This window comes from Podarcis erhardii, assembly GCF_964252035.2.
Source record: "Podarcis erhardii genome assembly, chromosome: 4".
In the NCBI taxonomy this organism is placed as follows: domain Eukaryota; kingdom Metazoa; phylum Chordata; class Lepidosauria; order Squamata; family Lacertidae; genus Podarcis; species Podarcis erhardii.
The window spans coordinates 24470281-24498162 of NC_138508.1; the positions used below are offsets into that span (position 1 = coordinate 24470281).

At 41.7% G+C, this 27882-nt stretch overlaps 1 protein-coding gene across 5 annotated transcripts in view; it reads right to left on the reverse strand.

The window, feature by feature from the left end:
* Positions 1-27882, reverse strand: part of ARHGAP20 (Rho GTPase activating protein 20) — a 75877-nt gene that overhangs the window by 33306 nt on the left and 14689 nt on the right. For all 5 annotated transcript variants that reach the window (XM_081860390.1, XM_081860393.1, XM_081860389.1 and 2 more), the window contains exon 2: positions 24242-24327. In XM_081860390.1, the coding sequence (XP_081716516.1) occupies positions 24242-24327 (86 nt within the window). The remainder of the gene's footprint in view (positions 1-24241; positions 24328-27882) is intronic.

Genomic DNA, 27882 nt, shown 5'->3' on the forward strand with positions numbered 1-27882 from the left:
ACCAATATCTTTATTATGTGAATGCCAAAATGTTTATTTTAGTACTACATTTTAATATCTATTGCTAGATGAAACAGAACCAAGAAATCATGACGCCTCTTAGAAACCTACTAACCTACTATAATTTTAAACAGAAGCACTATAAGCAACATCCATTGAAGCAAAACTGGAACTGGGCTTTTGCAACCTACAAGGCATAGAAATCAAGTGTAGCAAAGGGATAGCAATGGACTTGTTAAATACTGGGAAATGGAACGACACTGAGCCAATCTAGATTGGGTAACGTTGCACTTTTAAAAGAATGAAGAATGATTAAGGGCTGCCCTGGAGGATTTGGTGGTACTATTTCTGCACAGCGGACAAAAAATTGAGTTGTGTGCCAAAGTCCCTAGTTCAAACCCCCCTTAGCCACAAGGCAACTAGTTGATTTTAGGCAAGTCAGAATTCCACAAGCCTCGCTTGTCCTCACCCCATATGGTAATTATAACATTGTGATCTATGAGAAGTACCATGAACATTTGAAATCAAGCCATCTACAAAACAGAGACAATAATTTTTAGCCATTTGCAAGCACACAAATAACTACTTACAAGCCTATAATATTCCTCTGAATATCAGATGCTGGGGATAGAGAACAGTGAGGGAATTGTTGCCTTCAGAAGTTGCAAGGCTCTCAGAAGCTCCTCCAGGCAGCCACTGCCAGAAACAGAGCTTTGGTCCAATCCAGCAAGGTTTTGTTTTAAAAAATGTGTTTTATTTGCCAAAGCAACTCCCACCTTAAAGGACCATGGAGAACTGTGGCATTCCTTTCACTTTGTGTTTTTCAGCTCAACTTTGCACAAATTGCTCGTTCTACTTTGCAAGAGCCCCATGCTAATAATTTAATTGGGCAGAAACCAGATATATAACCCCTTAGAAATAGAAATTCCATAAACTATCACCATATTATTATTAATATTATTATTATTAGCATGCCTTTGAAATCAAAGAAAGCAGCGGGTATGTTGCACAGTCAGAAGCTTCAGCAGTCTAAAGAATCTAGAAAATATATTTTCTAGCCAAGTATCATGGTTGTTACTAGCAGATTTTCCACCCCAACCTATGCCCTTATAATTAAAAACATACTGTTCAAAGATAAAACCATTTCCATCTAAGAGTATCTCCTCTCCATTTTTTTTTTAGCTGTGAAAAAGGGGACTGGGAGAGAAAGGAAGATAACAGGAAGACAGAAGCAGGTAATACAGTCAAGGATATCTACCTGTATCTAGATGTGCCGTGGAAACCACCTTCCAATTAATTTTACACAAGACTTTGGGGGGGGGGGGAGAGCTTTCATATATTTTTATTCCATCCTAATGGAATAAGCCTTTCTGTGCAAAGAAAACGCTCACTATTGCAAAAAGGACGTGAGCCACTAGTTTTGAGTGGCAACTGTAGTCATCTACTACCTGAATGTGTGAAACTAATATAAACAATCATCCCTGCGCTGAGTCATAATGGTTCACTCTTCTTATCATCTTAGGTAAGTACCCAACAATGAGAGTCAAGTTGCTGGTGATAATCCTATCATGGGTTGGCTTTCACCCATCAAATGATGGGGAATGGGAAAAAATCTTAGGAGACTGGGTGAAAAATACCTTTTGCTTCCAGCACTACGGATGGACACAAAAGCAAATTCCAATCCATATCCCACAAGGGACACCTACCATGGCAGCAAGGTAAATTAAAGATGTCTGGTTACCATTCCTAGCACCAGAACTGTTGCATTCATGTCTGAAGAATTCAAACCTGGTTTCTCCTCCCCCCCCCACTTAAGTTGAACCTGTCAACTTATCCACCAGACACCTCAAACTTGTATCCACACTGGCATTTGGACAAACTGTGCAAATGCAGGCCACTCAGGGTGGATTTTGGCATATGCTTCATGCACTTTCCTCCATGAAGACCACTGGGTAGCCTTATAAGAGTCCTAACCTTTGTAAGAGGTGCAGCAAACTGCTGGCACATTTGCAAAGCTAAGAAGGGCCTGGTATGGTTTAAAATTGGATGAGAGACCATGTGTTGAGATTCCTGCATTGCAGGGCGTTGGACTCAGGCTTCCTCAACCTCGGCCCTCCTGATGTTTTGAGACTACAATTCCCAGCATCCCTGACCACTGGTCCTGCAAGCTAGGGATCATGGGAGTTGTAGGCAAAAAAAATCTGGAGGGCTGAGGTTGAGGAAGCCTGGACTAGATGACCCTTGGGTCCCTTCCAACTCTACAATTCTACGATTTTATGAGCAATGCAGGCAATGGAGTCATGCCACATGCCCAGAAGTCTGTGCTTGCGGAAGGGGAAACTTTTTATCATGCATTTGGACTAGAACAGGAAAACCCTAGTACCCCCAACCTAGTTAGTTTTCATAATGGTATGGCCAAGGAGAATTCTCAACTTAGAATAAATATTTAAAACTAAATACTGTTTTATCAACAGCTATCTATCTATACCAGGGTTGCCATTTCCACTTGACTTACTCATGTCTTCCTTCCTTTATACATCATAGAATCTTAAGAGCTGGAAGGGACCCAAGGGTCATCTAGTCCAACCCCCTGCAATGCAGGAACCTCAGCTAAACCATCCATGACAGATGGCCCTCCACAGAAATGGGAAAACTTAGATGGGGAACCCAGCATCAGCTAACCTATATAACCCTAACACTGTCAAACAGAACCCACTGGGCCCGTTGCATCCACTTAGACCACAGTCCTCTAATGTACAATTCATTCCGCCTGAGTTTATTTTATTCCTGCTCTAATTCCTTTACTACCCAGTCTGTGTCAAATAACGTTTTCATGCCACATATTGAGAGGACCGATGCTGTGACGCTCTCTTTTGGTATTATCCAAAGATGACAAAGCTAGGTCAAGTTCACTCTGAAAAAGATTATTCTGATGAGCAGATGGCAGCCTCTGCTCTATTTCATGGCCAGTTTTTCAGATTCTCACAACAATTCCTCTTGAGAAGAAACCTTTGGTGCACTATTAATTCAAAGCTTGTTTGAAAAAATGTGACTTAAACATGTAACTAACTGGATCTTAGCAACCAAACTGATTTCTCATTATTAGCAGACTTCAAAGTGCGGATAATTAACTAATTCTGCCTGCTACATCATTTGCATTCAGAGCTATTATCTTATAATGAACCTCCAAACTAGGTATCAGAGGACAGAAGAATATGGCAAAAAGTAAACATATACCACAGCTATTTATAGAGCACTTGAAGGCGGTGTCACAGTTGCAAGAAAACACAGATTTCCATTTGACCACATATATAAATTATATTCATCTGGCATCTTACGAGTATTACATCCTTATATATACTCACTTCCACATTAGAGTTCATAGAATCATAGAATGGTAGAGTTGGAAGGGACCCCTGCTCTAGTCCAATTCCCTGCAATGCAGGAATTTCAGCTATAGCATTCATGACAGATGGCCATCCGACCTCTGCTTAAAAACCTCAGGGCTGGGGACCTAATTTGGCCCTCCAGGCATCTCTATTTGGACCTCGGGACTCTCCATAGGCCACAACCTCCTTGGATCCTTTTGCCTGGCTGGAAGGTATCCTTCAACTGGGAACTGGGAACTCTTGCTTGTTTGTAATGCAGCCTATTGTAAGATGCACATCCATTGCTTTGCCCAAGTGGCCACCGGAAGGCTGCCCACAACGAAATGTGGCTCTTGGCTGAAAAAGGCCCTTATCCCCATTACACAGAAACATCCCTTCCCTGTGACCAATATCTTAGTCTAAGATTTACTCACAAACAGGTCCTGCTTAATTCAAGCAAATTCATGCTCTGAGACAAGGCCATAAATGGCATCTATCATTCCCTCAGACTGGTCAACCATTTTGGCCTGGCAAAAAAACATAGCATGAGAAGAACCTCGAAGGGCCAAAAATCCATCAAGTCCAGAATCGAGCTGTCAACAGCAACCAGCCAGAAACCTCTGGGAAGCTTACAAACAACAACAACAACAACAACAACAACAAAACCCCCACAAACTCTTTCTGGCTGCAAGAGAAGACTTGCTGCTTCCACACTAGGCCTTTTTGTGCCATCTTTTGTCCAATCTATTTTTCTTTATTTTTACGGAGCCAACTAGACAGCATTGCTGTCAGATTGTAGCTTCCCCTTTTTTTGTTTTCCATTTCCTGCTTCCCTTCCCTGATCTGATTTGTGGTTATTTTTTTCTAATAAAAGACAGTGGCAGTATCAACCTGTCTAATGTGGGCAGGTAAAATGCTGTCAAAGCTTCTAAGGGCTCCTGTGTCTGTAATTAAACCCTATTTTAAGGCTCAGCCCGTTTGAGTGTCTCCTGATGTACGAGTGGGAGATTAGTGATGAACAGCATCTCTTAACAGCCCCAATGTCCATTTCCAGTCCTGTGAAGTAGAACGGTTTAATTACTTGATTTCCCATCTTTTAGTTCTTCTACATCATAGTGAAGTAGTGCTACTGTTTTTGTACTATGTTCTTTTTAAGACAAAGTCATAAAGTTGAAAACTGCGTAAATGTAAACATAAGCAAAACTCACTGCACCACCTACAGCTAAAACACAGATTTAAAAACAGAGAGGCCAAGTATACTTAAGTTATTTAAAAGGTCTGAGACCAGCAATAAAACTGCCAGCACATTTGCAAAGCTAAACAGGGTCTAGTATGATTTGAAATTGGATGGGGAGCAGTGTGTGGAGATTTCTGCATTGTAGGGGGTTGGACTAGATGACCCTCGGGGTCCCTTCCAACTCTATAATTCTAATTCTATGCTCACGTCACTCAGAAGTAATCTCCACTAAGTTCACTGGATCTTCCACTTGGGTTAATGGGCACAGCATTATAGTTCAATGCACATTGTGACCTACTTACCTGGGAGCAGCAGTAAATGGTGTTGGAGGAAAGAGGTGCTTACCTGACCTCCAAGCAGGTGAGATGCTGTGGCTTACTGGAAGGAAAAGGAGGAGGGTGAAGTGGGCAGCGTGGGGCAAACACACTGGCAGGGTTGCCAGATGGGGATCTACTGGTGTGTTTGCACCTTAACACCCTTTCTGCTACCCCACCCTCCCAGTAAGCAGCTGTGCTGACTCACCTGCCAGGTCAGGCAAGTTCTCCCCCAAAGGCCACTGCTTGAGAGTAATTCCCAGTGTACTCAGTGGAGCTTACATCTGAGTAGGCCAAAATAACATTGCTCTGTGAGACATTTTTTTTAAAAAATGCCAGCTATTTTTTGTTTTGATTCTTTTCTTTTGAGAAGTTGGGATAAATAAGAGTAACTTTCCAGATTTCCAATGAAGTCGCTGTATTATACTATTAATAGACAGTACACGGATGCAGGAAAGCATCGAACTTCCTTTCTCCTAAGGACGGCCAACCTTGTTTTGAAATTTTACCATCAACCGGATCCCTTCAGCTCTAGGACAGCCTCATTCCAAGAATGCGGCCCTTTTGTTTAACAATGGCCAATCTGTAACAGTCAAAGTACTTCTGTGATTAAAAAAGCTTATGATTTTGGAAAAGAAAAAGAAAGGGCCCTTCAGCAAGGCCCTTCTTCACTAGTAAGACAGGAGGCAGCCCTCTGTGCCCGAAATACATTTTGTTGCCAGTTTAAAATCTAGTTTTAAATAAGCATTTCACCTGTACAGATGAAAGCTGAATTTTTATCTTCCTTAGAGAGCCAATGTAGGGCAGCAGCCAAGAGACTGGTCAAACAACTGTATTCATTCTGAGGGGAAGTGTGCTAAAAACTGGGCACTTATTTTGAAGAAAAAGCAGCTATGGGCCCCTACCAAGCAGGATTTGGGCTCAGGGTCAGTTTCCTGTTGAAAACTGGGACACCCCCCTAAATTTCACCTATACACTCATGTGCTTTGAACTGGTGGTGACTATGGGCGTAGTCAGGATTTTGTTGGGGGAGGCAGGCCTTTTGCTGGGGGGGGGGCAGAACTTCAGTTTGCTATGTATTTTTATTTATTAATATGGAGGGGGGGGACTGCCCCCACTGCCCCCATTTGGCTACACCCATGATGGTGACTTACTAGAAACAAGGCCTTGGGGTCATAGTGGATAACTCAGTGAAGACACTGACTCAGTGTGTGGTAGCTGTGAAAAAGGCAAATTCAATTCTAGCAATCATTAGGAAAAGAATTGACAATAAATTGCCACTATCATAATACCATTATACAAGCACTTCTTGGAAAAGATGCAGCTAGGAATCGGGATTTTATTATCAGCATAAGTTTATTGGTGTTAAAACAGCGCATCAAGAAGTACAAACTTCCGTGATATAAAAAACACCAATTATCCACATGAGCAAAAAACAAAAAGCAGAATCTGATAGCCAAACAAAACAATTCCCAGCAACATCTGGAAAAGCTTGGATCTGCCAGACCACTGGAAATCAGCGTTTATTTGCACATGCCTTGCAAAATAACTTAATAAAGCCAGTATGTCAAATGGTGACTGACTGTTCTCCAAAGATCACTGTGGCTCCAACAATCAAAGAAGGAACAGCAACAGGGAGCTTGCTTCAAACTCATTCTACCTGTGCCGCCTTACTCACTCTCCCTCTTAGGGGACTGTTATGTACAGAGTTGAATAGGATCCAAAATGCAGCAGTCTGATTGGTCCTAGAACAATAGGATTCAGAATGCAGCAGTCTGATTGGTCCTAGAACAATAGGATTCAGAATGCAGCAGTCTGATTGGTCCTAGAACAATAGGACCCAGAATGCAGCAGTCTGATTGGTTCACAGGAGCCACCCAATCCAGCTCCAGGTGGAAGTGAATCCGCAACCTGATTGGCCTACAGGAGAATCCTGGAATTAGCCAATCACGTGGGGCCCATTGTGTAAATAATGTATATGAAGCAGACATTCTGGGGGAACTTCCATTCCTTCTCACCACTATGAGCTGAATAAAGAGCATGAAATCCACTTTCAACTCCGAGTATATTTCAGGGACCAAGGATCGCTGGAAAGGCACTTTCGCTTCTACCAGAAAGATCACTGTGGCTGCAACAATCAAACAATACTCGCTCTACCACAACTCCTCTCCAAATGACAGTTGCCTATTCAAAAGGATACTAGCAGAACAACCAGATGCCATCCATCGGTTGGTGGAACAAGAACCACCAGCTGTTGTTATTCAAGCAACAACACCAGCAACAGACAGATCAAACTGGCCAGAACCAGATATAAAGCCATCTTATGGATCACCATTTTGTTCTGGCCTTGAAGAACTGATCTTTCTCCTCTAACCTTCCCCTCCACATTCCAATCACTGCCTGAAAAAGCATGGTGAAAATATAGTAGATAAATACTGTTGTTGTTGTAATTTAAATTTGTATACCGCCTTTTGTTGGCTGATCTCAGGGTGGTTCACAAACATAAAAAAAAATATAAAAGCACAAAATACTTGATAAAAACAAGAACAAAAAGAACAAACCAATTCTTCTCCCTTCCTCGCATCCCCTCCCACATTTAAAAGGGGGATAAGATGTTAATCATCCAAAGGCCTCGCTGAAGAGGAACATTTTTGCCTGGCATCTAAAGATGTATAATGAAGGTACCAGGCGAACAGCCCTAGGGAGAGCAGTCTACAAATGGGGAGGCACTGCAGAAAAGACCTGTTCTCATGTTGCCATCCTCCAAACCTCTCGTGGAGACGGCACATACAGAAGGGCCTCAGATAATGATCTCAGGGTCCGGGTAGGTTGCTATGGAGAGAGGCAGTCCTTGAGGTACTGCAGTCCTGAGCCGTAAGTCTACCTGCCTTTCTGGCACGCCTCTGAACAGGTGTGCTTTGAGAAGTCCTGAGTCACCAATGGCGAAACTTACCAGAAAAACAAGAAATCAAGAAAACAAACTTTTTATAAAAGAATGGAAATGGTTTATTGAATATTTACAAATAAACTGCAAACAGATAAGAACATTGGCAGGATTATTGTAATAACCTGCAGTTTTAAAAGTGTATATATTTAAAGTAGATGAATAAATGAGCAAATTAAGTTAATTTAGATATGCAGAAAATATTAAAAATTAATTTTAGGAACCGCAGAAAGAGGGGGAAGGAAGTCAAGTTTTGAAATGTTAAAATGGTTATAAAATTATTAAAATGTATAAAATCATAAAAAAACTGAGAGAGAGAGAGAGAGAGAGAGAGAAAGAGAGAGAGAGAGAGAGAGAAATCCTGAGCCAGAGCATAGTGCTTAATGTTTGAAGTGAAAAGTAAAAGAGGTGGCTAGAGGAATCTGGAAAAAGATTTTAAGCACTAGCAAGATGAAAGAATCCAAGACTGAGAGGAAAATGGATTTCAAGGTTCTGTAGTAAAAAGTTAAGCAGCAAAATCCATGAGCACATACCCTCCATAGTTTGGAACAGCTGTCCCCAGCCTGGTTCCTTCCAGATGTTTTAAACTATAACTCCCATCAGCCCAATCTAGCACAGTTCAAGCCCTGCTTCTCCTTGCTGTTGCTGCCTGTCCACCTGCTATTCTCTTTGGGTGAGTGAACCCCACTTGCCTTACCTTCTCCCTCTGGCACGGCTTTGCAATTGGGCCTGAAGGAAGAGGACAAATGGACGGGCAGCACCAACAGTAGCAAGGAGGAGGAGAGATCACTCAGAGTCCATCTATCCCACCCCAAACACTGAAGTCAACCGTGCCAAAGAGTAGAAGCAACTTGTCTACAGAGCATACCCATCAACCCAGAAGTATATTTATAAATATAGAAAGAGAGATGTATGCTGAAATAGAGACTGCAGAAGAATCGACCCTTTGTTCCCAAACCACCAATCTCATTAAAGTTTTATTCATAGCAGAAGTCACCTTGTGCAGCATTCCCGTAACAATTACATCAATTAAATAGCACTGCTATCTCTTTTAAATAGCACAAAGATCTCTCTGTTGTTCTTCCATGTCGATCACAACAACTAGATCCTGAACTCAAATAACAGAGTTCAGAAGAGGAAAGAAAAAGGTTAGATTCTTCTTTCTAAAAAAACCAAAACCCTATTTTTCATCACTGTTTAACATCTCAACCCTATGAATGTATACATGCAAGTAAAACGAAACTGCAAAAGTGTACACTCGGTTAAAAGTACATTTCAAAATTTCCAAACTAGGATACAGATCTACAAATGGGAAACCTTTGGCACCTCAACCAGACAGTTCTTCCTCCCATGATAGGAAGAGATGCCTTAGTGTTTGCAGTATTGTGAAGTTCTGTTTTTACCACTGAAGCCCCTACAGATAAATATGCAATATGCAGCTTGTCTGAAATGGAGATTCTCTTTTCTAGTTAATCAATTCCATTTGACAGGCCAGATGCCATATTCCACAGTATGATATACATTTCCTACGCCATTGTTTCAGAAAAAGCATTAGCTCCATCACTGGTGCCAGGGAAATCTTTCAATACAACTGAAGTCCAGGTTGGAATCTGGAACTCAAACTGAATATTAAAAGACTGAAGGTCAAATCAAGACCACAGAATTAGACCCTGTACAGGCAGAGGCTGTATTTTGCAAATGGGTCATTCCAATCTACAGTTGCTGGGAGAGCATTTGGTACACGAGAGTCTACGCATTTCTGTTTTTTCAATCAACATATCCATTGCTACTTTGAGGCTTGGGCTGTCCACACCAGTGCATGGAGTGTGACAGACTATTTCCCAGGTGTGGCTTTTGGTCCCTCCCTATAATCACTTCCCCTTCCCCTATCCTGTAGGATTATAGCTCATTTGGTAGAGCAGGAGACTCTTAATCTCAGGGATGTGGGTTCAAGTCCCATGTTGGGCAGAAGATTGCTGCATTGCAGGGGGTTGGACTAGATGACCCTCATGGTCCCTTCCAACTCAATGATTCTATGTCTCTATTCTATGATCTATTTTGTTTGATTGTTCTTTTTTTTTAAAAAAAACTATAATAAAAACAAATGGGGCTGTCTCTTTCTCTATTTTTTAAAAATCATTTTTATTAAGTTTCCATTTTATATAAATATAACATACTCAAATTTTTCACATTATATCCTGCTCTCGCGAGCACTTGACTCCCCTCCCTCCCAGTCCATGATTACTTTAAATTATATCTTTTTAAATTGCATTCCATATTTCCCCTCTTTACTCTCTATTTAATTCTGATAATCACAAAATTATGTTAATTGTAAATCGGTGCTTTAAATTAGTTCTGTCAGTGTTGTTAATGTTTAAAATTTTCTGGGGCTGCCTCTTTCTCTAAGTGTAGCGTGTTCATACGCCAATCTCAATCTTTCTGTAAATTAAGTAATGCCAAGAGTCACCTGTAGCATCAGAAAGGTTGGGTGGGGGTTCAAACCAGCTAGAGGGGGCAAGAGGCCTTCCTGCTGCACAGAGATGCTTGCCTCTTCTTGTTGTCCACCCCACCAAAAAAAACTGTTCTCCTACTGCAGAACAATCTTCAGGAAGTTTGAAAAAGCAGTTAGAGGTGGCTTAAGAGTTATTTGAATCCTCTCGTTCCCAGCAGCACAACTGGATTCTTGGGTGCTTTAAGCTGATGCTGATTATCAGCTGGAGAAGGCTAAGGAAGAGGCACTATCTTAATTTGCAGAAAGAGTAGAAACCCCACTCATAGCACTCAGCAGCCCCTGAAGACTTTTTTTTATATATAATTACAGAGCATGACAAATCTGTTCATGCGAGGAGTAAAGAGGAGTACGGGTGTGGCGAAAGATGCTATCCCCTGAACCATCACCACACACCTGACAAACAGCCCATCCAAAAAGCATGCTAGGGATGATTCCACAGCAGCAGAGACTACAGAAGTATATCAGGTTATTTCTACCTCACCAGATTTTCTGCACTAAAGGGAAATCCAGATTAAACAAAACAAAAAAGTATGGTCTAGCATTCTGATGACAACACACACTCATTTATTCTTGAATTTATATCCCACTCTTTCTCTCAGAGGAGCCCAGGGTGGTATTGTGCGGATACTGTGGGAAAATTTCCAAGCACAAATTGTCCACAATGGACGTGCTCTTAACATGAATAACTATAACCCTGATTGATCTGTAGAGCTTTAGACAATATTTTAAATACATGTCCCACTGGATAGGAATTATTCTGTTATACTAAAGTGATTATTCACTTTAAATCAGTTCCTCTGTATAGTGGTACCTTGGGTTACATACGCTTCAGGTTACATATGCTTCAGGTTACAGACTCCGCTAACCCAGAAATAGTGCTTCAGGTTAAGAACTTTGCTTCAGGATGAGAACAGAAATCGTGCAGCGGTGGCACGGCGGCAGCAGGAGGCCCCATTAGCTAAAGTGGTGCTTCAGGTTAAGAAGTTTCAGGTTAAGAACGGATCTCCGGAACGAATTAAGTACTTAACCCAAGTACCACGGTACTTGGTAGCTGTGGTAAATGCAGAATGACCCAGATTCCATATGACCTGGTACAAGAGACTGGTGGGCGAGGCTGACATTCAAATATACGCCAACTGGACTGTTGAGAACCTAACCTTAGCAGGTTGTTATTTGGAAGGATCACGCTGGTTGGTTGAGAAGACGACAGAGAAAGTCTTCCCAATTCTTGAAACTCACCTGCTGTGCAAAAAGGCAGACACAGAGTAAATAATTCATTTTAAGCCCATTTAGAAGCAGTATAATGGGTCACTTAGCTGGGAACTCTTCTAGTTTTCCAATAAAACGTTTCAGAAACTTCTTTGGTTGGAGAATGTATTCTGCTAGTCACATCTCTACTCTTTTTCTTCTTTTTCTTAATGCCCTATTTTGATGAACACTGGTCAAATGCTGGTCTAATAAACATTCTAGAAATGTAATTCTGTGAATACATTTTCAGAGCTGGGCAAAACATTTTCAATCTTCCCTTTGATTTAGAAGGGGCAAAGTTATTGCAGAAAGAAAACTTGATTATAGATCCACACTGGATAAAATGAAGTTATTCTCAGAAAATGCACTTTTGGAACCTTCCTTCTTCCTTTTGCTTTCCTCACTCTACCTTTTGCTCTAATAAAAAACTGTGTGTGTGTGTGTGTGTGTGTGTGTGTGTGTGTGTGTGTGTGTGTGTGGAGAAACAGCCCATTTCACTTTCCAGGTGTACAAACACAGCCATAAGCCACTTTTATGTAATAACCGTAGAATTGAAACGTCCTACAAAAACAGAAGGAAGAAAACCACAGGAGGAGCAGGCGGAGGACAGGGATTTCAAGTCTGTAAGTTAACCTGGAGGTTGGGGTGGAGGGAGGGAGGAGAGAGCCTACTGGAGGCCTCAGAGAGTTCATGTTGTCCCTTATTAACAGTTTTAATGAAATTTTATCTCGTTATTATTGCACAAAAATACCCTGCGTTCAAGTGCACAGAATTTTGGAAGAGGGGAAAAAAACCCATACTAGCATCATAATTGACCCAAATGAAACAGGAATTAGAGGATCCAAAATTTCATTTTGTGCAATAGCATTGTCAGTCATTTGAACTGGGTGTAATTGAATTCATATGAGGAGGACTAAGCGCCCTGCTTTGCTGGCATTCTGCCCACTCCCACATTTTTATACATAGCTAGATCTGTTTCTATTATCCTTTCTCCTTTAGGATCCAGCCGTGATATACTAAAGTCACAGGGAAATATCAGTCACATTGACTTTGAGAAAGGGCAGTGCTATGACTTCCAATAAACCAAGCTTGGAATTGGACTGCTTATATTTTTGCCATTTGTTTCTTGAGTGGGCTCAAGGCCATTTCCAACATTAACCACCAGAACTCATGGGTTAACTTTCTAAAGAAACATTCCAAAGAAAGTTAACCCATGAGTTCTGATTGTTATGTGGGAAGCATGAGAGTTTAATGTAGAAGAGCTCCTGTTTTCTCTCTAGCATGCCAATTTCATATGCGCAGAATGTTGTGCGCATGGGTAAAGACATCCTGCCGCATGACAGCACCAACCACACCAGTATGGTCTACGTAACAGGGAGCAAAGCACTGGCTTGGCACATAGTAGGCTTCCTAGGTCAGCCCTGCACTCCAGGATGCAGGTAGCACATCCCAAACAGGAAACTGCTATTTGAAGTTTGCTACAAGGGGTATGAACAAGAGAAAAATTAGGGAGAAAAACAAAACTGGAATAACAAAGTAGCAAGGATAGAAGTTCAAGCTGTTCCTATCACAGAGCTAAACTGCTCAAGTTTTGGAGTGTAATATATTCTCAGTACATGAGAATGACTGTGGTTTTATTTTTCTGGGTGTCCCCCCCCCCCCCACGTTTTCCCATATCATACCCCATGCCATGTTTATCAGATTTATCAATCTAAGTAAATGGAAAAATACTGAAATTATATGTATCGTCAGGCATTAGCCTTCTGCTGGAAGATAAACATCAAAAGAGGAAAGGGCAGGGTTTTCTCCTAGTCTCTGGCTTTTAAGAGAACTTGGTCACTTGATTTTACTATATCTCTTCTCTAACTATGCAGGCCAGTGCAGGGATGAGCAAAGGTGTTTTCTTAGGTGTGCAGGTCATATCCTTATTTATCCTGGGACAACTCCATAAGAGCAACATTTGCCCTCATAACTATGAGGTTAGATTATTGTAATTCTCTCTCAGTAGAGCTCCCTGCAGGGTCTGTCTATGACTTGCAGCTGAAGATACAATAGCACAATTACTCAATGTGATAATATTACACATAGCAATTCTTCAGCTGCTTGCAAAAGTGGCTGTAGGGGGGTGAGTGTGCTATATTTTCAAAGCTTTAACTTCTGAAACTCAATAGCAGAGGTTGTCTTATGTGCTTTTAGAGATGAAGAAGCACTCAACCTCTTCTCGGTGCATATAACACACACCTCCCCCCACTATTACACACACCAGTGGCACACTTGGTTGTGAGGTCCTTTTAAGTAATCCCAAACTAACTGATGCATCTTTATGTGTTTCCAATGGGGCTTAACTTCAAATGAGTGCACAGAAAATAGCATTATTGGAGGAATATTTGCTAATATTAAAAACCTCCCATCCAAAAGCACAACAATAGAGTGTGCATACATGTGTGTCTGGGGGAAACTGTTTAACACAAGTTCCTGAATATTGCCCACATAACTGGTGGCAAAACACAATGCCAATGAGGGTTTGGTGCCATCTTAAAGTTTGTTTTCTAAAAGATATAACCAGGTAAAAGGAGAGTGCTTGCTCTCATTATCACACACACAGCCTTTCAAAACAAAATTAAAATGCTTCACGGTCTCCCTTCTTCCACGGCAGTTCCCAGGCATTGAAAATAACTTCGTCTTCTTCCTCCTTCTCTGATGTATGCATATTCCACCTCCACTTAGGACTGCAGTAAACATTTGGCTTGTGGTACCTTCAGTAGTTATCATTTGCTTCCATAGCCATTACTGTTGTATCTTTCCCTCTTGAAAAAAATGTGCTCCACATTCCCTGTCCTTTGTAAAGGCTCTTTTGAATCTGACCTTTTTATTTGCCCTAAAACAAGATGGGCAGCTGGGATGGAGATAAGGTGGGAGAGAAGAGGCATCATGCTTTACCCCATTTTTTCCATCAGGCTGATCACTTGGCTCAAACCCCATTTATGTGTCCTGTCAGCCAGCACTGAACAACAGGTTTTAGGTTGAAGAAAATTGAAAATCATAAAAAAGCCTATGATGTTCTTGACTTTTGGTCTAAATAAATAGCAGATAGAGAAGTAAAAGTGTTCCTGGACTACGCTACAAGAAAGAAATTGTAAGTAGTAATGGTAGAGACTGCGTGGTTGAGCACTTTCCTGTATAGAAAACCAGTAATGGATAAAGCTAGGTAGAACTTATTTTCCTTTTAGATAATCAGCATAAGTTTTTATAAAAGGGGCATTAAGACATTATTATCCACCTCCCCTGCTATTTGTTCCCCTGCTATTTGTATACAAAAAGCCTCGTTATCTTCTTTAGTATACAAATAGGGAAGGAACCGCAACTACGGTGACTTTTTAACTACCCAACATAAGTAAAGGTAAAGGGGCCCCTGACCATTAGGTCCAGTTGTGACCGACTCTGGGGTTGCGGCGCTCATCTCGCTTTATTGGCCGAGGGAGCCGGCGTACAGCTTCCGGGTCATGTGGCCAGCATGACTAAGCTGCTTCTGGAGAACCAGAGCAGCGCACGGAAACGCTGTTTACCTTCCCACCGGAGCAGTACCTATTTATCTACTTGCACTTTGACGTGCTTTCGAACTGCTAGGTTGGCAGGAGTAGGGACCGAGCAATGGGAGCTCACCCCGTCGCGGGGATTCAAACTGCCGACCTTCTGATCGGCAAGTCCTAGGATCTGTGGTTTAACCCACAGCGCCACCCGCGTCCCAAAATGTGTGGGATACCCAAGATAACAGGGTATAAATAATAAATAATAAATTATTATTATTATTATTATTATTATTATTATTATTATTATTATTTCAGACAGACAACATGTATATCCCACACATTTTGTCAAGACCTGAGACAGTGGCCTGGTTCACACATAACTTTGAGCCATGATTTGTTCAACTAAAGTGTGGTTTGTCTGAAGGTCTGAACCCTGCCCAGCAGATATGAAGCCATGGCTTCATAGAATCATTGAACTGTAGAGGGATAAGGAACCCCAAGGGGCATCTGATTCAACATTCTGCAGGGCCAGAGGTTACTTTAACTATGATCTGGCATTATAAACAAACTTCATAGCTTTGCCTAACCATGGTTTATTTGGCCACTTCAACCCAGGTGCTTTTATGAGGTAATAGCAGCTGGAAAACAAATCAAGCTTTGGAAAAAAACATACCATGGCTTGTCTGCAGGGGCGTAGGAAGGGAGTGTGGGGGATGTGGGCCACCCCGGGTGTCATCCCTGAGGGTGTGACAAAATGGCACACCGCGGGGGGGGGGGGCAGCACTTACCGCGGAGCCTGGCCTGCAGTGCGCCTGAGCCACGCATCTCTCCTGGGAATGACATGGTGGCTCGGGCCCCACGCTACCCGAAACGACAGCATGGGACTTGCCCCTGTCAGGCATGGATCACCCGTGGGCAGCTTGCCCTGCCCCCACCACTCCGAGTGCCAGAGCAGCTACCTACACCCCTGCTTGTCTGTTCATCTTGAGATGACTTACGATTTGTTGAGTGAACCGGAGTTACAAAACTAACCATGTTTTACCCTTGTATGTGAACCCGGCCAGTATCTTGACAAGTTCATTTATAGCTGCTATCAGCTCTCCCAGAGCTGTAGTCATTCCAGAGGGGAGGTCTTCCTGTACACCAGGGATGGGAAAACTGTGACCCATGCAAATGTTGTTGGACTTCAATTCCTTTCACTCCCAGCCAACATGGTCACAAGTTTAACCTCTCGTCTATGCATTAAAATGGCTTAGGGTAATCTACAAGACAAACACTAAGGATTAGGTATACCAGTTTAGTGTACTATGATTACTCATGAGAAAGTTAATTTTTTGTTTATCATGAATACCAACCAAAATTCAGAAAACTGTATGATTGTTGTTGTTTAGTCGTTTAGTGACCAACTCTTCGTGACCCCATGGACCAGAGCACACCAGGCACTCCTGTCTTCCACTGCCTCCCGCAGTTTGGTCAAACTCATTTTACACAACTCATTTTTACACAAATGTAAAATAATGTGAATGGCAAAGCTGTTATTCACAATAGTTTGGACAAAGTACTGTCTACTTGGACTGGACAATTAAGGCCTTCTGGCAATTTGCAACTTATATTTAATAGATCTCCGTCATCAACTTCGAGTCACATAGCTCAGATGATCCACATGTCTTCTGATTAAACCCTTGAGAACGCTCTGTGCAATTCTTTAGGGTACACACTGTATCTCCATAGTAGAGCTAAGCCTATTGCATTACCAGATAATACACATGATCTTTGTTATCTAGAAATACTTAGCATTTGGCACAGGGATATAAAATAACATGTCAAAATCATTTACTGTGATTTAAACAACTGCAGGATTTCCATGAAACATGGATCTTTGGTATTCTTCAACATGGATGGAAGAAAGTAAGGGAAATGCCTAAAAACCCACATCTTTTCTCAGTGTCTGCAAATCTAAACTTCAAATTATAAACAGGATTCTAATACATTTATTTATAAAGTCTATTAAAAATTCTTCCTTTAGAACAAGTAGTTTTTATCTCTAGACTACTGTATTATATTGCCTATCATAGGGATTTCCATTTCTGACATCTTTACAAAAGGATATTTCAAAACCACAAGTTACTTGAAACCTTTTAAAAGGTTACAGCCTGTACAAAGTACACCATCTTCTCTTAGAAAATGTACAGACAGGTTGCTTAACTTAAAATGATGGTCTCTGAACAATAATCATAGTGCAGTGATAAAGTCTCATTCTGCAGCTATATATTTCTGATAATTCTAGACTGGGGTGGCTTTGGGCCTTTCAGCTGTTTTTGGACTACAACTCCCACCATCCCTAGCTAGCATGTAAAAGGTAAAGGTAAAGGACCCCTGGACAGTTAAGTCCAGTCAAAGGCAACTATGGGGTTGCGGCGCTCATCTCACTTTCAGGCTGAGAGAGCCGGCGTTTGACCACAGGCAGCTTTCCGAGTCATATGATCAGCATGAGTAAACTGCATCTAGCACAACTGAACACCGTGACAGACGCCAGAGCGCACGGAAACGCCGTTTACCTTCCCGCCACAGCAGTACTTATTTATCTACTTGCACTGGTGGCTTTCAAACTGCTAGGTTGGCAGGAGCTGGAACAGAGCCAACGGGAGCTCACTCGGTTGCGGGGATTCGAACTGCCAACCTTCCGATCAGCAAGCTTGAGGCTCAGTTGTTTAGACCACAGCACCACCCATGTCCCATTCCCAGCTAGCAGGACCAGTGGTCAAGGATGATGGAAAGTGTACTCCAAAAACAGCTGGAGACCCAAGTAAAAAATGAGCAAAAATGAGGAAATTGTGGCTCTCTATATGCTGAACTCCTACCAGATCCAGATCTTCAGAGAGGGCTCTTAACCATGTTCTCTTCATTCATTGGCACAGAAGACATTTTTTGTGGTACTGTCCCATTTGTGGAATGCCCTCTCCATGCAGAATTGTTGTTGTTGTTGTTTAGTCGTTTAGTCATGTCCGACTCTTCGTGACCCCATGGACCAGAGCACGCCAGGCACTTCTGTCTTCCACTGCCTCCCGCAGTTTGGTCAAACTCATGCTGGTAGCTTCGAGAACACTATCCAAGCTTCTCATCCTCTGTCGTCCCCTTCTCCTTCTGCCCTCAATCTTTCCCAGCATCAGGGTCTTTCCCAGGGAGTCTTCTCTTCTCATGAGGTGGCCAAAGTATTGGAGCCTTAGCTTCACAATCTGTCCTTCCAGTGAGCACTCAGGGCTGATTTCCATAAGAATGGAGAAGTTTGATCTTCTTGCAGTCCATGGGACTCTCAAGAGTCCCCTCCAGCACCATAATTCAAAAGCATCAATTCTTCAGTGATCAGCTTTCTTTATGCAGAATAGCTGGTGCCAACATTGTTGTTGTTTTGGTGCCAGATCAGTACTTCGTTTTCTTGGCAATTTTTAGGGAATTTTGCTCTTTGACCTGCTCTGCTGCTCTTGCTTTGTTTTTCCATATCACTATTCTGATGTGCTGGCTGGTGCTTTTATAATTTTATTGGTTTTTTTGTCTGTGCTTTGTACAGTACCCTACCATGTTGTTTATATAGGTCAGGACTAGCCAACGTGGTATCCTCCAGATGTTGTGAACTTCAACTCCCATCAGCCCCTGTGAACATGGCCAATAGAGATAATAGTAGTTGCAGTCCACAACATCCAGAGTGCAACCTGTTTGCCACACAATGGAGATGATGGGTAGGCTGCAATCCTGCTTGTGTGGGCCATCGAGTCTAGCATCCTGTTCTCACAGTGTCTAACCAAATGCTCATGGGAAACCTGCAAGCAAGACTCAAGCAGGACAACAGCATTCTCCCCTCCTGCAGTTTCCAGCAACTGGTATTCAGAAGCATATTGCCTCCAACCATGGCTATGAATAATAATAATAAATCAATTTTGAAATGCTTTCACTCAGGGTAGAAGTGGAAGCAAGTATGAAGAAAACAAAACAGTTTTGGCCCAAAAGTTCTGTATTTGCATAGCTCAAACCACCAGGGCTTTGTTAGCTGGTCTTCATTTAGTATTTTTTTTTTTACTAGAATTGGAAAAGAATAGAATTATTTGGTTTCAGGCATATCTCAAGCACCACATTACGAGCTAGCATTGAGATGCCTCCCACACAATGAGGTCCCAATGGTAAACAAGTGGATTACAGTTGTGTACCATACTCACAGCCAGCTATCCTTTTATCAGATATTCACAGATTTAAATGCAAGATCCAGTTTTTGCTGAAACCTGGACTGTCATTTTCAACATATCTAGTGCAAACCTGCTTAGCATTTCCCACAAAAGTCCTTTTTAAAGGGAAAAATTCTGCAAGTATTTTGTAAAATCTTCCAGCACTGATGGAAGAAAGAGGAAAAACAAACATAGAAATAGAAAGGATATCTGAATATTACCAATGCTGTCCTATCAGTACTATGAACTGGCAAAACTAATTGACACTGAATCCAGACAAGCCTGAAATAATAATGATGGGTCAAGGGTAGGGTGGCTCCTATCAATTGTGTGCTTAAACCTCCCATAGTCAGTTGGTACACTGCCATTAGCAAGTAGACTGCATCCTAGTTTTAACTAGATTTATGTTAATTTTATGCAAGGAGGCTCTGCAATAAAATGATGCTGTGATCCTTAGTCCCAACCAGAAATGTTGGTGCCAGTCGTCCCATGGAATACTATAAGCTATAAGGAGCTCAATCAAGCCATTTTGCTCCTCCTTCTGTTTCCCACTTTTCTTTTCCAAGAGAAATTGAACTTTATATGTTGGTGCTAAGCATGATCAATTGTCAGTGGGCTTTTAAAAATGTTGTCCTCTTAGGGATTTAAAAAATAATTCTGCAAATCTCAGGATTCCCCTAAAGATTCCAATATCTCTCCCTTGTTTCTCAGTAGCCGCATTTTTGGTTCTAATTATGTATATGTCAACACTTATTACCCAGCTTTGCTACTAAAGGAAATACTAAAGGAAATAATGGGTGGCAGTGAATTAAGTTTTACTCAAGAGTACACCAAAAACCTTGCCAACAAAGGTCCGTCTAGTCAAAGCTATGGTTTTCCCAGTAGTGATGTATGGAAGTGAGAGCTGGACCATAAAGAAGGCTGATCGCCGAAGAATTGATGCTTTTGAATTATGGTGCTGGAGGAGACTCTTGAGAGTTCCATGGACTGCAAGAATATCAAACCAATCCATTCTTAAGGAAATCAGCCCTGAGTGCTCACTGGAAGGAGCTGAGGCTCCAATACTTTGGCTACCTCATGAGAAGAGAAGACTCCCTAGAAAAGAACCTGATGTTGGGAAAGATGGAGGGCACAAGGAGAAGGGGACGACAGAGGACGAGATGGTTGGATAGTGTTCTCGAAGCTACCAACATGAGTTTGACCAAACTGTGGGAGGCAGTGGAAGGAGGAGTGCCTGGCATGCTCTAGTCCATGGGGTCACAAAGAGTCAGACACAACTAAATGACTAACAACACCCAATGAAATTAACAAACGTGGCTGGGCCATTCTTTGCAGGGGAACACCATCCAATGTTTCTGAAGGTATCAACCTGGAACTTGGGGACAGAGCAGGATAGGGTGCCTCCTGCCACGTTTCTTTCTACAAAATGGAAATTGCAGATGTGCACAAAAATATCCATCTATCTTGCTCATTGTTGTTTAGTCGTTTAGTCGTGTCCGACTCTTCATGACCCCATGGACCAGAGCACGCCAGGCACTTCTGTCTTCCACTGTCTCCCGCAGTTTGGTCAGACTCATGTTTGTAGCTTCGAGAACACTGTCCAATCTTGCTCATAGTATTGCAACAAAAGAGTTCCTAGGGACGTGGTGAACTCTCCTTCATTGGAGGTTTTTAAGCCGAGGTTGAATAGCCATTTGTCATGGATGCTTTAGTTGAGATTTCCTTCCAACTCTACGATTCTATGATTCTAAGTCAACAGCCTCTACCTTTATCTAACCAGGGCATGATTACAGTTATGCTGTAATTTCTATAAAATGCTAATGCCACCTACTAATGATAATGCAGACGTTAGAATAGTTGGATCCTAGTAACAGTCATTCAGAGTTTTTAAGGGAGGAGGAGGAGGAGGAAGTGGGATAATTCCATAGGCCAATGCTATGTTGAGGTACTATTTATATACATGTACTAAGAAGACATTTGAGAATGGACCATAAAATGGTATGAAGCTATAAACTTACTAGGTTTTCTAAATATTTCCTGACCAAACTCCCTCATTATGTTTAATAAATACAGAAATGACTCAACTGCTAAGGAAAGGCTATTCATATTAATCCCCCACAGATGTAAGTTGGATTTGGAAAGGAGTTTTGTAATCTACAGATCATTAATCAACCACTAAAAAGACAGTGCACTAAGTATCAACAACAGGATTTAGTGCCAGAATAAAGTTATAATCCATTTAAGCTTGAAATCAATGTTTTGCCTACAAAAGGGTGCTAAGTATTAAGACAGCTTTAAAAACAAAATATTTGAAGATCTGAACATACCAGAGGTCATGTCACTCATTGCTCTTTTCTGCTTATAAAAAGGAGCTATCCACAAGAGTCAAGCATTTACCGAGCACAGACCAGAAAATCAAAACACCATTTGTTTGATTATTGATGAAGAAAATGAATTCTTGTTAATCAGAGAAGGAAATATGGGGAGCGGGGGACGGGCGAGTAAGAGAAAAAATAATCAACTGAACTGAGCTCAGAGTTCATTGAAACTGTGCTCCTATGTAATTTTGCCAATTACTTTCACAGATGCAATCCCTGTAAATTATGTGAACTATCATATAAATTAGTAGGAATTGCTTCAAAAGGTTATTGGGATAGAACATTAAAATGTGGAGAGAGAAACATATCTCTCCAGTGCCAGTTAATCTGAGGATAGTTGATACATAAGCCCTTTAAGACAGACAACGCAGGTAGAAAATGCTGCACAAGCATTAGCTAAATCTTATCATCCAGATATATCTCAAGTCACATGCAGTGTCATAGAAATTAGTTTGAGCTCCGAGTCTATCAAGTACAAACTTCCTTGAAAAGTACTAGAGGTGCTCTATGGTTCACTCAAGTCCATGAAGAGCAAGTTTACAGTGAGGTGCTCAACATGAACTGACTGCACCCTATATGCTCCAGATTGCTGCACAAGCAAAGGGATTCAGCAGGCAGGCTTTCTGGGACAGGCAAGTTAATGTGAAAGTGGTTCCCTGAAGATGGGAAGTTTGAAACTCACAATCTCTAGCAGATAAGATAGTCTCCTATACAGCTCATTAGAGTTATCTTCAATTGTTCCTAGCGCATGGATAAATGCGCAGGGCTGAAGAAAGGCTCTCCGGCAACCAGTGGGAGATGTCGAGGGGTGGGGAAAACCGCACACAGGGGCGGGGCAAACCTCCCAGCAGCACATGCACCGTTACAGACGGCGCCGTATGGATGGTGGCAAGATCCTTCGCTCGCAGCTGCACGCTCCTCCACTTGCGGCTGCAGCGGCAGCGCCCAGGGTGGCCCGCCCCCTCACCCCCTTCCTCCGCCACTGCAACTGCGGCCAGAATTATCTCCACAATTCAAAGCTTCATAAGCCAACTAACATATTCATGACTAATGAAAACAATTTTCACAGCAAAACAATGGGTAGGTTGGTTGTAAGGCAGGAAACCACACTCCCACCAATCATTTTCAACACAGGGCCATGTCTTCAGTGGAAAGCCAGTATGGTAGAGGTTGGACTAGAAAGGTGTAAGACCAAACACACAGTTTTACAGCATAACCTGCCTACAGGATGGTGGAAAGGATAAACTGGGGTCAGTGGCGGAGGAAAGGGTGTGTGGGCCGTCCTGGGTGTCATCACTGAGGGGGGGTGACAAAATGAGTTTTTAAAAATAATACTAATGAAAATTTGGCTCACGAAACTTTTTAGTTCAGTCAACAAACGTAACAAGACATGGCTGGTACTTACCGCGGGGCCTGCAGCATGCCCAAGCCACACATGTCTCCTGGGAGTGATATAGTGGCTTGGGCACCTGAAGGCTCCACACTGCCTAAAACGGCAACGTGGGACTTGCGTCTGCCCACCACCTCTCCCTCAGCCGCCCTACAGCCGCTCCATGCAGTGCGCCCCGCCCCCATGGGCAGCTTGCCCTGCCCCCGGCTGCAGGACACACGCGCCACACCCGGCACCCGAGCAGCTAGCTACACTGCTGACTGGGATCAATTGGGAGAAAGGGTGAAAGGATAATGTTCATTCAGTAAATAGCAATGGGCTCCCACTCAACATCAGGCAGGGGTCCTCAGAAAGCAAACTGACCTTTACATCATACTAATTTCACTAGCAGAGCACTTTATTCATCTGCATAATCCTGTGAAATCACACACTACATGGGAGCAGCTTTCCCACAGATTATAACCGAGGTCAAAAATTGCAGAAAGGGTATGTAAGCTACATGCAGCCTGCAGGCCGTATACTACTTGCACTTGAATTCAAATAACTAATTTTCTTGCAAAGATCCCCACTGGAAAATCTTTTAAGTATGTATGCCATTTATAGGCCAACCTAGAACAAACGTTCCCTGGGCAATTCATAAGATGCTAAATGTAAGCGGGTCTGTATATACTGCCTTGAGGTAGTATGAAACTAAGTTTTACTCAGAGTAGAACAACTGAAATTAATGGATCTTAGTCATGTTCCATAATGTCAATGGGTCTACTCTGAATAAAACTTAGTTGAATGCCACCTTTGCGTTCTAGGAAGATAGGATATACATTTAAGTAAATAAATAACTTTTTAATTATCAACATTCTAATCCAAGATATCTTAAAATGTGGGAAGCCTGGTTTATGAAGTCTTGATCACATTCTGCTCAATACATGTACGTGCTTTTCAGAATCAATACCACCTGGAAAAGGCTGCTGTGGGGGTGGCTTACAATCTCTCTCTCCAGACAGCGTTTCAGCCTTGTGTGGTTAACTACTTGTCAATAACACATTATGATCTGGGCCAGGAAACCTGCAAAAAAGTACAGCCAGAAACAACACATTCCACCTTACCTGACACTTGTTCTGGACTTGGTCAGCGCTTTGCTGAGAACCAAGGATGGTGCTGATTGACGCCTTTGGGCCAAGCTCTTCATTTTCTGATGAAAAACAGAAACAAAATTAAAATGTAAGAAATGTTTCACAACAGCAGCTGTATGGAAGAAAAACACGAAAGGGGGAAAAATAACCACCACAACCAAATCAGTTCCATTTGAAGGTCCTAAAACATCAGGTTGGCAGAAATGGCTTCACCAGTTCTCAGAAGCTAAGAGAGAAATGTCTGCAGAATATTCCATGCTGGCAATGTGGAGGTCGCCAGGTAAGGGAATATAGAAGACTATTGGACTCTAGCACGTTTTATTCCAGAAGAGTTACTAAAGTTGTTTGCCCACAGACTAATTACATCTCTGGTCTTAATTGGCATTTATTGTGTTCCAGATCCTACTTGTTTTTATGGAAGTGTCTTCTCTCACACACAGAAAGTAATCTGTATGTCTGCAAACTCAAAGATTTCTGCCTTAAAAATGGATTAAGGTTCAACAACAAGATAAAGACGACAGAGTAATGTGCCTGTCTGGACTTTACAAGACTTTGCTACTTGGAGGTCCCAGTCTGGCACCTGCTGCTAGCTATATATATATATATATATATATATATATATATATATATATATATATATATTACATATACACACTATAGGAAACCTGCTTTCCATAAGGTTCCACTATAACACAATTAATGCTTCATGGTAACATGCTCCACTCGCAGTTTGAGCAACAAAAATATCAGCATGAGCACACATTCTGGGATTAGTTAAAAATACACTACTAAACTATGTCCAACATGCAGGATTGATGAAATCCAGAGAAAAGAGAACTGTCTCCTGAGACACCACCAAATATAAAAAAATAAAATACCACTCCCTTCCTTAGAGCTTAATCCCAAATAAGTAACTGCAAGATTGTAGCCTTATACAGACTGGTAGGTGTCAGGGCATCATTTAATCGGTTAAATAAAGGAATTTAAAATATTTTGGCAAAGTGTTTAATATAAGTACTTATAAACTGCAGATCGCAAGCATATGTTAAGAGGCATTCAGTCTAGTGCGTGAGAAGGGAGAAGGCCTCTACGAAAGGATAGTGAGGTTTCTTGCACCAGTGTGCACATTTGGAATTTTGTGCAGGCACTAGTCACAAATGGTGGCTGTGAGGTGTGTGACAAACACAAAATGGCTGCCACATCTGAAGGAGCAGGAAAGGGCACAGGACCTTTTTGTAGGCACCATGGGGGGCATTGGGGGGCACCCTGGTGTCCGCAAGCCCCACAGTGAGGACCCCTGCTCTAAACTCATGCCTAACTGCAACATATGCATGCGTACGCTAATAACAAGTAACTTTTTAAAAAATTTAGAAATACTTCTTTTTCTCATATATACTAACTCAGGACCGGGTTACTTGACAAACTGGCTCTCCTAAAAGTTCCAAAGATATCAAAGTCTGCTTCATACTAACTCAGAGTAGGGCTTTCAGTGTGGCTGTCCCTATTCTGCGGTATAGCATTCCTGTTGAGGGATGACAAGTGTCCACTATTTGCCCTTTTTGGAACAACTGAAGACAGTTTTGTTCCAACAGGTTTTCCCAGCTAGATGAATGGGTCTCTAACATGGATGTCGATTTCGTTTTGTTTTTGCTTTTTAAAACTATCCCTTGTTTTTCATTTGTGTTAGCTGTATTTCACAGTTTTATTGTTCATCACTTTGAAACGCTTGTGCAGAAGGCAATTAATAAATAACAATGACAATAAACTGCTGAAATAGATTAACACTTATATGATTAATCAGCTAAGTTTTCTTTAGCCAGATGACAACCCTAGTATATGCAGACTTGCAAACAAGTTAGCAGTCCTCAAAATTTATTAGAATCATAGAATCGGATGTAACCCCCAAGGGACATCTAGTTCAACCCCCTGCCGTGCAGGAATTACTAGCCAGTTTGCACATACATTTCTTGACTTGAGCGGTGGGGAGAACCCAGATAATCCAACTAAATTTTCCCATTACTGTATCTGAGCCTGGGTTGAGGCCCATTAGTTCCTGCTTGCATTTCAATCAATATATACACTTTAGCAATGATACTGGGCGCATTCAGACTATCATTATTTCCAGGTAGAATTTTATCCCATCCCAACAAATTCAAGTTGCACAACTAAAGCTGATTTGGAGCTCTTGTGAAAAATGCCTGCTTCCTCAGAAGTTCATACTTTTTTTATATCTAGGGAAAGTCACAGGAAAATGCGCTGGAGTGTGGGATAACACCACCTGCTAGGTTGACACAATGTTGTCTAATCTCCCCCACAATCAAATCAGGACGAATTGTTAACAACATATAAATCCACAAACAGATCAGAGTGAACGCTCATTAAAGTGATCACCCATTGTCTCCACTGCTATTTCCTGAACTAAAGGAAATACAGTATTTGATCGTGTCAGCCGGTGGCCACGAAAGAAGCACTTGATCCATTGAATAGACTAGGTTACCTGTGAACAGATCAAGATCACCTACCCCTGTACAGACCTATAAGACCACTTAAGAGATCTGGGGGGAAATTTACTCATGGCACCATATCATACAAAATAGGTAGTGAAACAAAAAACAGGCATTTTTTTGCTACAGCCCTGGACCCATAAGATTGGACCCTATCTTTACTGGGTTTCATCTGTTTTTATACTACTACTTTACTGATTTTTGTCTCTCTTTTTTATCATACTGTTTTGTTTACATGTACTTTTATATTCTGATTAAGATTTTTAAACATTCAGAAATTTATAAATGCTTTTAAATAAAATATAATAATGATGATAATAAACTTTACTTCTTTATCCTGTTTCATAAATCGACCCTACCCAAACTGAAGATTTGGTTCCAGGGTTTGAAGGTTTTCCTATACACACACATTGTGACACGAGTACAAAAATAGAGGGGAGAAGGGTTAGAACCAATGAAGTAATGGGATAGGAGCTGAGCTGGGGAAAGGATTGCAATCACAGCCTTAAGCACCTCAAGCCTGGCTGTCCTCCAGAAAGATGCTAACATTCTTTCATTTCTACTAGCTGTTAGTAGAAAGATTAGCTGATAGTTAGTTTGATATAAATTTAGCAGGCACACTCTCACCTGTAGGCAGGCAGGTATCTCACAGGACAAACTGATACGGACAAAACACAGACACACACATGAAGCAGAGTTTGGACTATGGGATATCACTTTCTTCCTGGCTCCCATTGTATTTGGATTAAAAACTGGGGTACAACAAATTAAAGACTTTAGAAACAGAAATCCAACTGAAAGCTATTATTAGCATACCGGGACTGTCAAGACAAACTATTTGGTGTTTGGAAAAGCATATTTCTTAACACTTAATTCTGCCTGATACAAAACTCCATGGGCTCTAGCCTCTAGTCTTTTCACTGTCAAGGGAGCAGCTTCACAAAGCACAGTTGCAATGCTGCCTCTGACGCAATCTTACACAGATGCTGTGCCATGCAAGGGTCTGTGATATTGGAGTAATGGTTTGAATCAAGTTGTGTTGCTTGAATCAAGATATACTCAACACCTTTACTAAGGCCCTGAACTATAGAACTGAGCTGGATGCCAATT